Raw genomic sequence first — 17,830 nt, 5'->3', positions numbered from 1 at the left:
TCTTAGCAATTATGTTTATCTTTTAGGTCTCCCACCATTCGCGATATGGTTGTACGATGTATAGCACAAATGGTTAACTCTCAAGCTGCTAACATCCGCTCAGGCTGGAAGAACATCTTCTCAGTATTTCACCTAGCTGCCTCAGATCAGGATGAAAGTATTGTGGAGCTTGCATTTCAAACAACAGGACATATTGTCAGTAAGTACTGTTTTAACTTTATAGGAAAATCTTTAATGCATGGAAATACATGTGTCCCAAATGTCTTAGTGCAGTTTTAGCCTTTAATAGTTTAAATAGCTTAGACAAGACTTATGCTCCCTGTATATAGATGTTGTAATATCACTCTCCAAAGTGTATCTTCGTATAATTTGACCAGATTATTTACTTTGAAAATAGCAAATTTTTAAGAATCATTCATCAAACAGAAGAATTGCTACATTATACTAACCAGTTGGGCCATCTAGCTTAGTATTCTGTTTGATAAATATTCCTGTTTCAGAGGACACTGTGGAAGTTGCTTTCTGTAATGTTACTTCTACAATTTAGAAATATGTCTTAATATTTTTATAAGAACCTATTTGTTTTTCATCTTTTACATTTAGCAGTACCATTGTAAACGTATATGTTGCAGTACCTAATTGTGTTTTGAACATAAGTCTTTATTATATTTATAAGAAAGTCCCATGGAATCTTGTTCACTTTACTTAGTAATGTGATTAACATATTAATGTTAAGGGTTTTGGAAAACTCAGTGACCAGATCAGTCATTTCTGAGTCATGTGAGCAACAAGATGGGAGTACTAGACATTTTCTGTGATTCCAATGACCTCTTAAACCTCTCCAAAACAGAAATTATGCACTAAAGATAAAGCAGCTTCAGCTGTCTCATGGATCTAGGAATGCCCAGAATTCAAAGGTTTAAAAAAAAAAACCCATGAACTGTCACTCACTGACCCTGAGCTACCTCAACACCTTTACTGCACCTCCCATACTACTGGGGAGGAGAGAGATCAGTAGTGGGCTACATAATCAGAGATGTAGCAGTGTCCTCTCTGACACTTGTAATAATTGGTATTGTCCTGGGAATGAGGCACATTGGAAAATAGAAATCCATAGGGCAAATCCTGCACGGCAGTGGCAGAAAGTATCTAGAGGAGAGAGCCTGAAATGCGTACTGTGTAAGTTTGGAGTAGAAAGAAAGAAAAGATGGATAATGACAAGAGTGAGAGAAATCCTTTTTGGAAAGGGATGCAAAAAATGATATTTTGAAAACTAACGAACAGGACTAATTGAAGGGGAGAAGAGGGAGGGAGAATCAAGTTGATTGGAAGAAAAAAAGGGTGGAACAAATAGATAATCAGATAAAAATAGGAGAGAAAAAGGAACTAATAAACAAAACCCTAAGAGGAAAGGACTAACAGATGAGAGAACGGGATCAAGAGTAAGGGGAGAAAAGCCAATGGGAACATGACCACCTTTTAAAAAGATTAAAATAACTGAAGGAATATAGTACTATGTTTACAGCAGAAGGGATGGATCATAACTTGGAAAAAACCCATAACATTAGGGACGAATGAAGAAAATACAAACCTGACTCTTATGACTTTAAATGTGAATGAATTAAACAATCCAATAAAAAGAAAAAGAGTGACAGATGGACTAAGAAAACAAAACCCTGTAATCCTTGACTTACAAGAAGCATAATCAAACCACAGTCAACAAAGACGTAAAATAAAATTATGGGAATGGAAAAAAATTTACTGTGCATCAAGTGAATCCAAATAAATCAGAATCTAAGAGTTAGAATCATGCTATTAAAGCAAAAACAAACATTCAAAAAATAAAGACAATCAATTGTCTATATTGTGTTGAAAGGAACCATAGCCAACAAGCCAGTTTCATTATTAAATGTATAAGATTCAATTGCCTTACCAATTAAAATAGTAAAATCCAAAACATCCCAGATCATATGCTTATTCAATACATGCAGAAAAAATCTTTGACAAAAGGCAACACTCTTTTTAGGCTATAAAACCTACAAAGTATAGGCATAAAGTTACCTTTTTTAATATCATAAAAAAGAATCCAATACCAAAAACAAGCATCATATGCAGTGGGGAAAACACTAAAATTTCTAACAGTAAATATTGGAGTAGAGGAAAAATTCCCATTCCCCCCCCCCCATTTTTAATATACTTCTGAAAATAACCAGCAAAAGCATTAAGACAAAAGAAAGATAGGAGTAAAGATAGTTTAAGAGGAAATAAAAGTAACCCTGTTTGCTGATGATATAATGATTTACTTGGAAAATCCTAGGAAATTTGCAAAGATATTAATTGAGATAGTAGCTTCAACAAAGTTGCAAAAATCTTCAGAAATAAATAGCATTTCTATATAATAATAACAAGACACAAGGAGGAATAATAGAAAGGGAAATCCCATTCCAAATAAGTACAAGATGGATAAAATACCTGCACATTGACCTCCCAAAGCACACAAAAGACTTATATAGATTCAATTACAAAGTGTTCCTTAAAAAAATTAGGAAAAACTTAAATAGCTGGAGGAATTTATGTGTTCGTAGGATAAGCCTTGCTAAAATATCAAAAATAACTATTACCAAAAATTAACTTACATTTTAATGCTATACTAATCAAATTACTAAGTGAATACTTTATAAAATTTTATGATAAAATTAATTAGGGAAAACAAAAGATCTAGAATATTAAAGGAAATAATTTAAAAAAGTAGAGTTAAAGAGGTAGTAGCAATTCCAGATCTCAGACTGTATTATAAAGCAGTAGTCATCAAAACAATCTGCTGCTGGTTAAAGAATAGAGAGTTAGCTCAGTGGAACAGACCAGACAGGGGAGATTCAGAAAGAATAGAACACAGTAATCCAATGTCTGATAAAGTAAAAAATATAAATTATCTGGGGAAAGACTCCTTAATTGATAAAAACTCTCAGAATAACTGTAAAGCAGTCTGGCAGAAATTAGGTTTAGATTAACACCTTATACCACGTACCACACTATGTTCTCATGTTATTCATTTTTCCCAAAAGGTCAGGAAAATGTAAATGTAGCAGGAATTTTTATAATGATATTCATATAGAAACTCATAAGTATGCTGTCATCAAGATACTTTTTAAAACATGAAAAATCATTGCTAAAATATATTTTGCTCGTTAAGATATACTTTTCTCAGGTTTGGCTTGATTTATCTCAGACCACTGAGGATTTAATGAGACTTTATTAATGAATTCCTATAAAAATGCCCCAGCACTTAGCACAATGCTTGCCATGTGATGGTGCTTAATAAATGTTTATTTATTGATTATTTGTAGCAGTATTGCATTTAACATGTTTGTATGTGTTTCATATCTTTGGAGTAAATAGTTTCTTTTGTCATATTTATAGACTAGGTTTTTACCTGGATCATTTAAAACGTACTAGGAAAAGCTTTTTCTTCAATTTAGCTTAACTTAGTTCATTCAGCCCTCCATTAGAGCACATTCTAATTTTTTTTTTTAATTTTTAATTTTTTTGGTTTGGCAAGGCAATTGGGGTTAAGTGACTTGCCCAAGGTTACACAGCTAGTAAGTGTCAAGTGTTTGGTCTGAGACCGGATTGGAACTCAGGTCCTTTTGACTCCAAGGCCAGTGCTCTATCTGCTGCACCACCTAGCTGCCCCTACTTTCTAAGTCTTTTAAGTGATGACTTTATTAAACAGCAAATTTTCAAAACTAGTTTCTGCATTTCAAGGGCCATAGAGACTGATCCCTGGTTTTTTTTCATGGTATAAGAACTGGTCACCCTGTACTAAGACCAACAAAGTCTGCATGTGAGAATTTCGACTATTGCTCACCTCCCCTTGCAATAAGGAGCAAGCTACATGCTAGGAAAGTAAAGAACAAGGTGTGTGGAATATTCCTGTTTTTGAGGGGTTAGATAATTTTCTTTGTAGTTTGAAAATGGTATCCATAAACATTTTACTATTACTTTTTTTCCTTTATAGCCATTGTATTTGAAAAGCATTTTCCTGCTACCATTGATTCTTTCCAAGATGCTGTGAAATGTTTGTCTGAATTTGCATGCAATGCAGCCTTCCCAGATACGAGTATGGAAGCAATTCGTCTTATTCGCCATTGTGCAAAATATGTATTTGACAGGCCGCAGGTATAGTATCATTTAACGACACAATTTTTAAGTTGGGAACACTTTCACAGATTATCAGACTAAAGTGAACTTCAGTTATGTTTGGAAGTTAACAGGCAATATAATGCTTTTAGTTTGCTTTGAATCAAAAGCACCATAAATAATGACACTGATAATCATTTCTGATACATAGAGTAGATTACGATTTCCAAAATACTTTACAAACATAATCACTTTTGTTCTATAAGACAAATGATCCTTTAATCCTTTTTTTTTTTTTGGAAGAATTGAGGTGAAGGTTTTACCACAATCCAACAGCCTGTTTATTTGTTTTCAGATTTGTTTGAATTGAATACATTTTGGGTTTAAGAATTAGTCTTTTGTTTTATTTTGAAGTATTTTAGGTAGTTCAAGGGGTATTCATCTAGACGTATAGAAATAACACATTTTCATGATACGATTGTGCAGCTTAATAAAATAAAATATACCTTAAATCTAGATACTTTGTAGTTTTCAAAGAAATTTCATGTTTATTATACAATTCAAATATCATAATCATCCTGCTAAGTTAAATAAGGTGGTAGAGTGATCCTCATTTTTTAAATGTGTAAAATGACATACAGATTTGTTTAGAGTCACCCCTCTCTGTTGACAGACCTGAAACTCTCCTGTTTCTTCATGCAGAGCTCTTTTTCCTCCACCAGATGTCTTCATTCTCCAACTTTTTTTTTTAAACAAATTTTACTTTTGCAGAGCTTATTGATTTGTAAAGTATTTTGCAAATGCTTTTTCAAAGCCAGGAAATATTAACTTAGGATCATAGAAATACTTTCCTTTGTTTCTTTTCTTAAAGGCTTTCAAGGAATACACAAGTGATGACATGAATGTGGCTCCTGAAGACAGGGTGTGGGTGAGAGGATGGTTCCCAATTCTCTTTGAGTTATCATGTATCATCAATAGATGCAAATTAGATGTAAGAACCAGGTAACAATCAGTATTTGTAATTAAAATTTGGAAGGATTTATTTTGAATTACTATAATCAAGTTAATGTTTACTATGTGTTCTCTAGTATAATAGGTAAAAGCATACCCCAAATTTGTTGGGTAGGCTAGAAATACAAATTTATTTTAAATTGAATGAAAGAAAAAAATGAGAGTAAATCACCAGCTGACAAAATTAATTATAACCCACTTCAAGTTACTTATTTTTAGTTTGTTTTTTTCATAGTTAATTTTCTACATAGGTTTCTATGTAAGCATCAAAACCAATGATTAAATTAATTCTGCTTTTAGTTTTAAAAATAAAATTAGGTGTCTCTGTTGTTTTTAGCTAAAAATCTTCAGTTTCTCCTTAGAGGGAGACTGAAAGATGTGAGAGCCATAAGACACAGTGTCTGCCCGCAGGAGCATATAGTTTAACTATGAACATAAGATTAATACTTATGAAACAATAAACCATACAGATTTCTTTTACCAGCCTCCTTAATTGTTTCCCTGATTGCCTATTTGTATGCCAGTAAGCTCCATCAGTGGACTGGCAAATAAAGTGAAATTCAAAATGATCAGTGTGGCTTTCTGAAAATGACACTGATACATTACATTTGTCCAAGAACAAGGGTAATAATATTTGTGTAAATATAAAATATGAGGTTTGGTTTATCCTTATCTCCATTCATGTTATTTTTGTCTTTGTGATTTCAGAAGTCTTGTTCTATTTAACCTTTCGACTGAATGTAATTTATGAAATTACTAAATTAAATATATTTTTCTGAAAAATCTGTAAGTAATTAGTTGTTAACTCTACATCTTAGTGCCCTCCTCTGTAAAATAATGAGTTTGGTTTAAATTATTTCTAAGGTTCCTTTTCGACTCTGGAATTTTGATAATTTATGAATATATGCCCACATTAGTCATATTAATGAATGAATTATATAGACATGAATATGTATGTATATATGCATAATCTGCTATGCTCAAGGCAATGTGCTAAGCATTAGGTGGGAAAGAGGCTACAAAAATATAAGGAACTTATAGTTGGGAAAATAAGGCATAGAGGTATAAAAAGGTAGCTAACAAAATAATGTAGTTATCCTGAAAAATAATAAATACTACAAGTAATAGAAATAATAAGTATTATAGCAGATCAAAGGAAGAAAATGATTGTTTCTGATGATTAGTGTGTTCTTATAGATATTAATAGAAAGCAGAAACCTCCAGGAAGAGGAGCAGAAGGAAATTGTATGTGGCCATGAAAGGGGGTGACAAGATGAGAAAATACTGGCTAGATGAGAGAGGTATCAAAGAGAATTAGCCAAAGGAGCTTCCAGTAAGAACAACAAAAGACTAAGGATTTTGTTTCAAAAAATATGGAGAGTAGGAAGATTTCTAGAGTGAGCTATGTTTCATTTTTGGCCTGGCCAAGTAGTTTAGTTATATCTCTGTACAAGGTGTAGGCTGGTCTCCTTCGAAGAGACAGGTAAAGGAGTTTAAGGAGTGCCTCCCCACTTTCCAGGTCATTAGGAAAAAGGAAGGAAGGGGTTCAGTTTGAAAAAAAGGATGAAAAAGGATTTCAGGAAGCAGAGGGGTATCTTGCTTTGTCAGTAGATTGGAAAAGTAGAAGAATTGACACAAGAGAAAGGGAAGGAGACCACCAAATACTTGGAACTAAGTGATAGATGTGAGACTCTTCCTAAAGAGGAAAGAGCTGGGCTCTCTTAGGAGGAAGAAACTACTTGTCCTCCAAGAAATGATGTTGTGGATCCGCAGTAAGAGGTCATCCAGTAAGGATGAGAGGAAAAGGTGAGTCAGGCGGGTAGTGACTCCCGCTGAGTAGGCAGCAGTGGGGAAGCCTGCCCTCTTCCTAAGGAAAGTATTCAGGAAATGACGGAGAAACTTCTAAGACTTGACGAGCATGATGACTTGTACCCATTTCTAGAGATTTATGAGAGCACAAATTATACTTTCAGAGGAATTCTAGAAAGTTTTGATTATGAAACACTAGGCGAGGAATTGAACTCTTTAGGATCAAAGTAGTGTTTTCATTACTGCTGCCAATAGAAAGTAAGGGCTTCAGAAAAGAAAAGCATATTTTGGCAAGTAATCAGATATTTAAGAAGATGGTGCCTGAGATTGCAATTTATGTTTCTGGACCACAGCTTAAAGAAGTTATGGGCCAGAAGAGGGGTGCCTCTAATATGAGTTCGTAAGACCATATTTTCCTGGAGCGTTGCAAATCTATTCAAAAAGGCTGGGAAACCTGGCAAAGAACAGAAGAGATAGGAATGTGGAAGGGGTGAGGAAAATGAAGAGTGTTTTATATTAAAAAGGTACACTTTTGAGGAAATCCAGGAACAAGAGAAGGAAAGCATAGAGGGGAAATCATTTGGTTGAATATCAGCTGAAGCAGTGACAGAAGCTATTTTTTTTTTATTATTGTAGACCCATGGCATCTGAAAAGGGAACTTAGAGTTCTAACCCCATCATTTTACAGAAAAGAAAATCGAGGTCCAACAAGATTAGCTTGGCCAAGGTTGTGTGCAGACAGTGGCAGAACACGAATTTAATGTTCAACAAACATTTACTAAGTACCTCCTTTGTGCCAGGCACTATGCTGGGCACTGAGAATACGAAGACAAAAAAGAAAACAGTCCCTGCCCTCAAGTAGCTTATATTTTTCTGGTGAAAGTGGTAACAGTAACAGATAGATAGGTACAAAAAAGAAATACAAATTCAAGTTAGTTACAGGGCTATAGTTGAGGGGGACACTAACAACAGGAAGAATTAGAAAAAGCCTTTCCTTTTTCTTTTTTTTTTTTCTTTAAGGCAATTTGGGTTAAGTGACTTGCCCCGGGTCACACAGCTAGTAAGTGTCAAGTGTTTGGTCTGAGGCCAGATTTGAACTCAGGTCCTCCTGACTTCAGGGCCGGTGCTGTATCCACTGTGCCACCTAGCTGCCCCAGAAAAAGCCTTTTATAGGAGGGGGTACTAGAGATGAACCTTAAAAACCACCGGAGGTTCTCAGAGAAAAAAGGTGAGAAGAAGAGCATTCCAAGCATGGGGAGAGGGCTGCCTGGGCAAAGGCATGGACATCCAGAAATGGAATGCCACTTACCTGGAAGAGAAGGTTGGCTCGTTTGAGTGGAATGTTGAGTGCATGACGGAATAATGTGTAATCAGTTTGGGAGAAAAAAAAGGCTGAAGCCAATTGTGAAGGGCTTTAAATGGCAAAGTAGAGGAGTTTTTATTGATCCTAGAGTTATTAGGAAGTTTTTGGAGCAGAGGAATGACATGTAGTTTTGGAAATCAACTGCATAGAGATAATTGAGTCTGTGAGAACTGATAAGAAAGCAAAAAGAGAGTGTAGAGAAAGGAGGGGACCCAGGACAGAGCCCTGAGCTCTCCCTGCACAGAAGCAACTGGGTTTGGGTGATCACCAGGAAGGTGATCTGAGATAGAGCATTGAAAATGCTATGCTATATCTGAGAACATGACATAGAACACAAAGGCTGTAAGAGAAGAGAGTATCAAAAATAAGGAAACAGTTAACAGACGATACAGACAGATCAAGAAGGAGAAGGACTCTGAAAAGTACATTGGATTTGGTAGTGTCGAGTAGAGAATGGGAAATAAGAAAGTAGAGGCAGTGTGGGCAATTTTCTTCTAGGAATCTGGCATCGAAAGGGGTTAGAGATAGGGTGATAGCTTGAGAGGATGAGGAGAGAATGATGTAAGTGGCTGGAGGAGAGAGGGGGAGTTTGGACAGACTCTATGTAGGGCTATAGTTGAATAAGGATGAGAAAAAAGAACTGGCAAGTGACGATGAGTATCCGTTTAAAATTAGATGACAGATTTGTAATGGATCCAGTCCAGCATGATTCTCGAGGTACTCAGGAGCAAAGAAATGAAACATAGGAAGCAAATGGTGGGAGTAATCTATGTTTGGGACTTTGAAGGAGATATGCAAATGATGGGACAAGGAATTAAGGGTTTCCATGGTATCGGGGGCAGGGTAAAGTTGAACTGGTTAACCACATTGTCAAGATTTTGAAAGTAGGAAACCGAGGCCTAAGCTGGAGTGATGTCATGAAAAGGGGAGAAGTAAAGAGAGACAACTAGGGAGTGAAGAGGACAGAACGCTTGGCCTAGAGTTAGGAAGACTCATCTTTGTGAGTTCAGATCCAGCCTCAGATACACTTAGTAGCTGTGTGACTCTAGGCAAGTCACTTACCCCTGTTTGCCTCAGTTTCCTCATCTGTAAAATGAGCTCGAGAAGGAAATGACAAACCACTCCAGTATCTCTGCCAAGAAAACCCCAAATAGGGTCACAAGTCAGACACAACTAAAACTAAAAATGACTTGACATCAACAAGAATAAAGAGAGGTGGTGGTGAGAACAGAAAATGCAGTTAGGAAGAGTAAGACACTGAAGAGGAGAGAAAATTTAGGTTCTGGTCAGATAGAGAAAGTTCAGCTGAGGATCATGGGGGTGGAGCACTTGTGAATCATGATGAGATCCAGGGTAATATATCCCTATGGGTGACTAAAATAAAGGGAAAATGTAGATCCTGAGAATCTGGATCTACAGGGGGTTGATAATCTGAAAAGTAAGGATGTTTGAAAGGAAATGAACAAGTAAATTGAATTCTTAATATTATATTGACTGGGGTTGGAATAGAAAGAATGTGAGCCAGGTATTGAACTCTTTAAGAAAGGAATGAGAATGGTCTAGGGGTCATTAATTAATTGTTAATTTACTTTTCTCCTCCCAGCTCTGTGGATTCCTCCAGAATCCATGCAAGGGCCATAGTTGACAGGGGAGATGACAAGAGAATCATCTTCTATAGAAGGCCATGGTTTTGGCCATTGGACCAAGTTGCTTGGTCGAGGAGACAGGGATCAATGGCAAGATTAGAAATGGTCAGCATCTATGATCTCATGGACATTGCCTCCAAATATGCAGATTACAGTCCATTTCTACCCTCTCATTCATTTTAACTGTTGTTCCTATCTCCCCATAAATCAGCCACCTAAAATGCTTAATTCCTTCCTCTAGGTTCCTTAATGTTATATGAATATCTTTTTACTGATTTTTTACAACTTGTCATTGGTGGCCACCATGACCGATAAGATTATTGCATGTCTCCCTTAATGAAACCTGGTTTTCATTAGCTTTTTTTTTTTATTACTGTATCACACTATTTTACTCCTGTTGAGCTTCCAGTCTACCAAAACTCCCAAATCTTTTTCAAATGAACTGTTTTGTAGCCATTTCTATTTGTGAAGTTGATTTTTGAACTCATGTATGTGATTTTTATAGAATTTCTTTAAGGTATTAAGGTTTGGTTTTTTTTTTAAATCAACTTCAGGGGCAACTAGGTGGCACAGTGGATAGAGCACTGGCCCTGGATTCAGGAGGTCCTGAGTTCAAATGCGGCCTCAGACACATTACATTTACTATTTGTGTGACCCTTTGCATTAACCCCACTTAACCCCATTTGTGTGACCCTTTGCCTTAACCTTCACTTAACCCCATTGCCTAGCCAATATGTGTGTGTGTGTGTGTACATATATATATATAAAATCAACTTCAGGGGTGGCTAGGTGGCGCAGTGGATAGAGCAACAACCCAGGAGTCAGGAGGACCTGAGTTCAAATCCATCCTCAGACACATAACACTTACTAGCTATGTGACTCTGGGCAAGTCACTTAACCCCAATTGCCTCATGAAAAAAAGGAGGAGGAGGAAAGGAAAAAAAGAAAAAGAAATTTTTCTAATTCTCTCAAAAAAATAATTAAAAGAAATCAACTTCACAAGTACAAGATGAGGGTTGTGTAATTAAATAGTACAGTTATTTATCTAAAGATAAACTGGTAAACTATAGATTTGGTTGGAGCTATATTTTGTGATATGAAAAAGTTAATGCAGTCTTAGGCCACAGTAAGAAAGTCGTGATGTATAGGAGCACTTGTGAATCCTGATGACTTCTGTGGTGATCAGATCCCATTAGGAGTGTGTTGTGTTTAGTTCTGAGTGCTACATTTTAGGACAACCAGAGGGCATCCAGAGAAGGGCAACCAGAAGTTGAAAGGCCCTTGAGATCATGCCATATGAGTAAGATTTGAAGAAGTTGAGGGCGTAGAGAATGTGATAGCTCTTTGTAAACACTGGAGAGCTGCTAGATGGAAAAGGGGGAATAGACTCATACTGCTTGGGCCAAGAGGTTAGAACTAAGCACAGTGTGTGGAAGTTGCAGAAGTAAATTTAGGCCCTATATAAGGAAAATCTTAGCTAGCAGTTAGGGTGATCACGAAATAGAGTGGGCTGTGCTGGAAGTTAGTGGATTCTCTCTCACTGGAGGTCTTCAAGCAAAGCCTTGTAAATAGATTTTAATTCTAGTTTGGTTGGACCAGATGGTTTCTGTGTTTTTTTCCAACTCTTGAGATTTTGTGGCTGCTTTTTGAAGGAAGAGAAGGATTCTATGAGCCCGAGATAAAGAAGTAGACTCCATGTTTGGAAGATGGCTGGTACAATGGCCAGAAGACAAAGATAGAGTATCTTGTGTGAGGAACCAGACAAAGCCACTTTGCCAGAGTGCAGATGTGATGCTAGTAGTGCTCAGTGAAGCTACAAAGATAGGTTGGTGCCAGATTGCATATGATTTTAAAAACTAAACAAAGGAGTTTATATCTTATCCTAGTGCTTTAGGGAATAGCGTGATGAAATCTGCATTTAAGGAAGATCACTCTGCTAACCTTGTGTAGGTTGGACTGGAGTGGGGAGGGGCCAGAGGCAGGGAGACTTATTCGAAAGTCTTTGCAGGTAATGGGGGAGAGAGGTGATTAGCCTAGTGCATGTATTTTATAGGTGAAGAAATCAAAACTCTGAGAAGTTAAGTGATTTACCTAATCCATCATCATGTATGTGGTAGGTAAAAGAGGGAGAATTTCAGCCTAGATCTTCTGACTCAAAAACTAGCATTTTCTTTCATATTTTTTCATACTCCATTTGTGTCAGTTTCCCACATGCTATATTTTAAACTTTTGAGGGCAGGAAAGGTCTCTTTTAAAATTTTCTTCACTTATGAAAACAAAAGTACCTTCAAAGCTTTTGCTTTTCTTCTAGATGACTCTTCTTGAAGAGATAATTTACTTTGCATTTTTAATTTATTGAATAAAACATGTCAATATGTGCCTAGTTAAAACTAATTTCATACCTTATATTTTCAATTGTTTTGGGAGGGATCATAAACATTTTAGTAGTGGAGAGGCCTCTGATACATATCATTTTGCTAAATAGCTCCCATTTTTTTTACTTTTTAGAGGCTTGACAGTAATGTTTGAAATAATGAAAACATATGGCCACACTTATGAAAAACATTGGTGGCAGGATTTATTTAGAATTGTGTTCAGGATCTTTGACAACATGAAACTACCGGAACAACAAACTGAGGTAAGAGAACAAGAGAAAAGTTTTCATTGACATCATAGTTAAGAAGTGACTCTTCATTTTTATCCAAGCACATTCCCATGTGTTGCATTAAACAGTTTTACATAAAAATAAGCCTCAGGAAATATTCCTACAGGCAAGATAGTGTGATAGTATGTCTTCATAAGCTAGAATGTTATTTGTGAGGTAGAACTGTATGAATTAATTGCTTGGCTTTCATTTCATTACACAGCTATTGTTGACTTGCCTTTCTTTTTTTCATTCAAGCTTGTCACTGTATCTGTAAAAGCAGGAAAATATATTTCTCTTTAGCTTCAGGTGATTCCTTAATCTTAAGTGAACAAAGAACACCAACAAATTCTCATAGCTGTTTTCTTTTAAATACATTATTTTGTAAGTTGTATGGTTCTATTCATGCTTGTTGGGAACTTTGGAGAGATGGTTATATCTTTTTCTCCTTTCACTTATGTGATTGTACTTAAATACAAACATAAAGGTCATATTTTTGTAAAATGTAAAAATACTATTTTTCTATTTTTCTAGCATTTTATCAAAATACAGAAATTGCTTCCCATTGGTTAGTAGCATATTCTCCTTTTCTTTTCTCAGTGATCCAAAATAACCCTAACAAGAAAAGGATGGTTATATCTCATTCAGAAGCAGTTTACAGTTACCTTTTCTTCTCGCCATGAGTTAGATAAATTTCTATTTTATCCCTTCTCTTTTCCTTCCCTTTAACTTATCCTCCTATGGGACCATAATCACTGTTTAAAATTATTTGAATGGTCATTGTCTGTATGCTGAATAATAATGTTTTGTTCTTATAATCAGTGAAAAAAGATAGGAGATGGATTAATCTATTTTATCCACAGAATGAAAGTGATGTTCTTATAATCTGTGAAAAAGACAATAGATGACTTAATCTGTTTTAGCCACAGAATATTTAACATTTTTATTTATAAAGTAGATAAATAGTGCTAGTAAGAAAAGGTGAATTAGAATAGTCAGGAGCCCAGGGGTGGGGACCCTTTGATAAGGTTATTCTTGAAAAACAAAATGTGTTTAAATTTTTTTTTTTAATTTTAGCAATTCATACTATTGGTATGAAATTCATTTGTCTTTTTATTCTTTTTACTGCCAGAAAGCTGAATGGATGACAACTACTTGCAATCATGCACTTTATGCAATCTGTGACGTATTCACCCAATATTTAGAAGTACTAAGTGATGTCCTTTTGGATGACATATTTGCACAGCTGTACTGGTGTGTGCAGCAAGGTAGATTTGCACCAGACTTTATTAATGCAGAAATGTTACTATGGTGACTTCAAATAAGTAAATGACTGTTTTCTTTTCTAGACAATGAACAGTTAGCACGGTCTGGTACAAACTGTTTAGAAAATGTTGTCATTCTGAACGGCGAGAAATTTACCCTAGAAATTTGGGATAAAACTTGCAGCTGCACACTGGATATCTTCAAAACCACAATCCCACATGCGTAAGAGGACTTTGTATAGTTTCAAATTTTTTTATGCATATTTGATGCTGAGCATTGATTTTTATTATGTTTGATAATTTCTTTTTAAGGAAGGTCTATACCTATGCATTAGAACCCCATAACAAAATGCTGCTTCTTCTGAGTGGCATCAAATTTATGCATCAAAATACAACATAAATTCATGTCCTACAAAATATGGTATTTATTTTTACTGTCCTATAGTATTCTATAGATAATCATTCCAAAATTCCTGTAAGGAATCTTACCTTAGAAATTTCTGAATAAACTCAGTTTAGTACTTATATGTGGAAAGATTGAGATACAGAGACCAAATGAAAAAGTCATTTTCAATATTTCTAGTTACAGAATTAGAATTTAGATTTCCTCACTCAGTAGTTCTGGGAGCTGCTCTCTTCTTCCCAGAGAACTTTATTCCACATCTTTATTTTAATAAATTAATGTATAAGTTGTAACCTGGAGCATTTTTTATGTTTGTTTTGTTTTTAAAAGAACACACAGATTTTTGTGTTGTGTAATATTTCCCTGGATCTCCATCACTGAATTTATCCCTTAGTTACATTTTTAAAAGTCACTGGCATTTTACAACATACTTATGCAATTTAATAATAGTTTAGTAGTGTTTTTTGATGGCCTTCATAATTTTTTTTAATAAACAAGTAACAATTCTGATAAATTTAGAATGGCTTTGTAGAGCCATTCTCAATAGAGCCAATGGCTCAATGAAAGCTTTCTGTTTGATAGTGTTCTAGGCAGATAGAATCTTAGCATCATTTAGTTCACACACACCCATATAGGGATAAGTACTAGACACAGAGCCATTACGAAAACCTTCACTTTGCAGTAGTGCTTACTTTGTAAAAGGAGAATTGAATTCTCATACAAAATCTCATGAGGAAAATATTTTTTCTTATAAAGTTGGTTTTGATGTAGTGGAAATGATGCTGAATTTGGTTCACAGGACCTGAGTTTGAATCCTGACTGTCCCACTTAGTACTTGTGTGATATTGGGTGAACTACCTAATTTTTATTGACCTCAGATTCCTCATCTATAAAATGAGGTTAGACTAGATGACTGACATGTAAGGTCACTTGCAGCTCTAAATCTGTGATCCTACTCCAGGTAACTTAATTAGCTCCATCTTCTGAAGTAGCAATTTGTAACTTTTGTCACCCTCTTCAAATAACAAAACAAAACAGCTTCCACTTATTGTTGTTATTGGTTACTGATGATTATTTCAGATTGATTTTGTAAACTTGTGGGTTAAGAAGGAGAGCGAAAGGGGGCAATCAAGTATTGGACAAAAGTCAACAGTCTTTAAAAGCACGCATTTCTTCAGTGATTCTCCGTATGGTGATTTGAGGAATACTTTTAAGTTATTTCCTTTCAGTGATTATATAAAAAACAAAGTTTTTCACTCAACAAGTTTCTCCCACATCTTCATTCTGAGGCAATTTTTAGAAGACTAAAATAACATTTACCGATTATTTTTAGTTTTATTACATTAGATTACAGTACAGTACTAGTAAAGTGATAGTAGTTTCTTAAATTGCTTATATGATTATAATTTTTATATAAACACATTCCTTTGCAAAAAAGAAACAATTGAAAACAAGTATTAAGCAGAATGCACGAATATTAAAAATTGATCCCTCTTTATGGCACTTAGGTATAATAGAAAGAACAATAAAATGAGTTCTAGTTACAGCTTTTCCTACTTTTGTGACTTTGGGCAAGTCACTTAATTTTTCTGGGCTCTAGTTTCCTCATCTGTGAAACTGTATTAGGTATTGCTTAAAGTCCTTTCTACTTATACAGTGTAATTTTGTGATTTCTGTCCCATTATTTTCAGTGTAATAGTAAGATCAATGTCAAAAATTACTCCAGAAATATTCTACACACAGCATGTGTTCTTTATGATGAATCTAGCACCAAATTCGTCTTTTGCTGGTAATTCTTTGGAAGTCATATGACAGAAACTGGCCATGATATTAAGTACTAGAATTAGAATAACACTGAAGATTACCTTTCATATATATTTGAAAATAACTTATCTGAAAAAATCGACCCTGATAAAAGGTTGCACTGTGTATGACTAACTTTTTTTACTAAAGAAATTTAGTTATTTTAAATTTATTTTGCCCATTTTAAGTTGTTCAGCTTTACCAAAAGTGACAGATCTGCATTATTGTTTATGAATTATTTCTTTTATTCTTGGTAGAACTGAGACATTAAGCTTAATTAAAGCTGCTTTTTTATACTTTAGAAAACATAAGAGGTATCAGGTTGGGGGCTTTGCCTACTTCAGTTTTCTAGTGAAGTGTATGTGCAATAACATCTCCAGTAAGTGCAACTGGATATCTTTCCAGAAACAAGATTTTCAAAAATAATTATACTTTATTTTGACATTCATTTTTTAAAATTTTGAGTTCCCAGTTCTCTCTCTGTAACCCCTCCTCCACCCATTGAGAAGGCAAGCCTTATACCAATTATACATGTGAAGTCATGTAATAAAACATTTCTTTATTAACTTTTTTTTTTTTAGCAAGAAAAATAAAGTAAGTGGAAAAGCTATGTTTCAGTCTGCACTCAGAGTTCCATCAGTTCTCTCTCTCTAGATATACGTAGCATTTTTCTTTGTGAGTCCTTTGGAAATTGCCTTGGATCATTGAATTGATTAAATTAGCTAAGTCTTTCACAGTTAATTTTCCTTATATTTACTATATAGATTGTTCTCCTGGTTCTGCTCACTTCACTTTGTATCAGCTCATATATATATATATATATATATATAAGTCTTCCCACATTTTTTCTGAAACCATCCCTTTTGTCATTTCTTACAGCACAGTAGTACTTCATCACAATCATATAATACAACTTGTTCAGCCATTCCCTAATTGATGGGCATCCCCTCAATTTCCAATTCTTTGCTGCCACTAGAAGAGCTGCTGTAAATATTTTTGTACATATAGGTCCTTTTCCTTTTTCATCGATCTCTTTGGGATACAGACCTATTAGTGGTATTGCTGGGTCAAAGGATATGTACAGTTTTATAGCCCATTGGACATAGCTCCAAACTGTTCTTCAGAATGGTACAACCAGCTTACAGCTCCACCAGCAGTGCATTAATGTACCTGTTTTTCTACATTCCCTCCAGCATGTCATTTTCTTTTTTTGTCATCTTAGTCAATCTGATAGGTGTAAGGTGGTATCTCCGGGTTGTTTTAATTTGCTTTTCTCTAATCAATAGTGATTTAGAGCATTTTTTCATTGATAGCTTTGATTTCTTCTTCTGCAAACTGCCTGTTCATGTACTTTGACCATTTGTCAATTGGGGGATGACTCTTATATTTAATAAATTTGGCTCCATTCCCTTTGTGTTTCAGAAGTGAGGCCTTTATCAGAGAAACGTGTTGTAAAAAAAAAATTTTTTTTCCTAATTTCCTACTATCCTTCTAATTTTGGCTTCATTGGTTTTTTTTGTGCAAAAACTTTTTAATTTCATATAATCAAAATCATCCATTTTGCCTCCTGTGATCCTTTCTATCTCTTGTTTGGTCATAAAGTCTCCCCTTACATGTAGATCTGACAGGTAAATTTTTCCACGATATCCCCTTTTTTGTCTAAATCATATACTCATTTTGACCTTATCTTTGAAATACAGTGTGAGATGTGGGTCTTTGCAGAAACAAGATTTGATTAGCTTTCTT

General features: G+C 35.0%; 1 protein-coding gene across 1 annotated transcript in view; it reads left to right on the top strand.

Moving 5' to 3' along the window:
* LOC114053879 (brefeldin A-inhibited guanine nucleotide-exchange protein 1) overlaps window positions 1-17,830 on the top strand; it is a 152,101-nt gene that overhangs the window by 116,367 nt on the left and 17,904 nt on the right. Inside the window, exons 27-32 of the mRNA XM_027876986.1 lie at window positions 27-199; window positions 4,019-4,179; window positions 5,012-5,142; window positions 12,478-12,607; window positions 13,746-13,881; window positions 13,963-14,101. Coding sequence (XP_027732787.1) covers window positions 27-199; window positions 4,019-4,179; window positions 5,012-5,142; window positions 12,478-12,607; window positions 13,746-13,881; window positions 13,963-14,101 — 870 coding nt within the window. The remainder of the gene's footprint in view (window positions 1-26; window positions 200-4,018; window positions 4,180-5,011; window positions 5,143-12,477; window positions 12,608-13,745; window positions 13,882-13,962; window positions 14,102-17,830) is intronic.

The sequence above is a fragment of the Vombatus ursinus genome, unplaced genomic scaffold, assembly GCF_900497805.2.
Source record: "Vombatus ursinus unplaced genomic scaffold, bare-nosed wombat genome assembly UNPS02014812.1, whole genome shotgun sequence".
In the NCBI taxonomy this organism is placed as follows: Eukaryota; Metazoa; Chordata; class Mammalia; order Diprotodontia; family Vombatidae; genus Vombatus; species Vombatus ursinus.
This window is presented reverse-complemented; position numbering and strand designations above follow the sequence as displayed.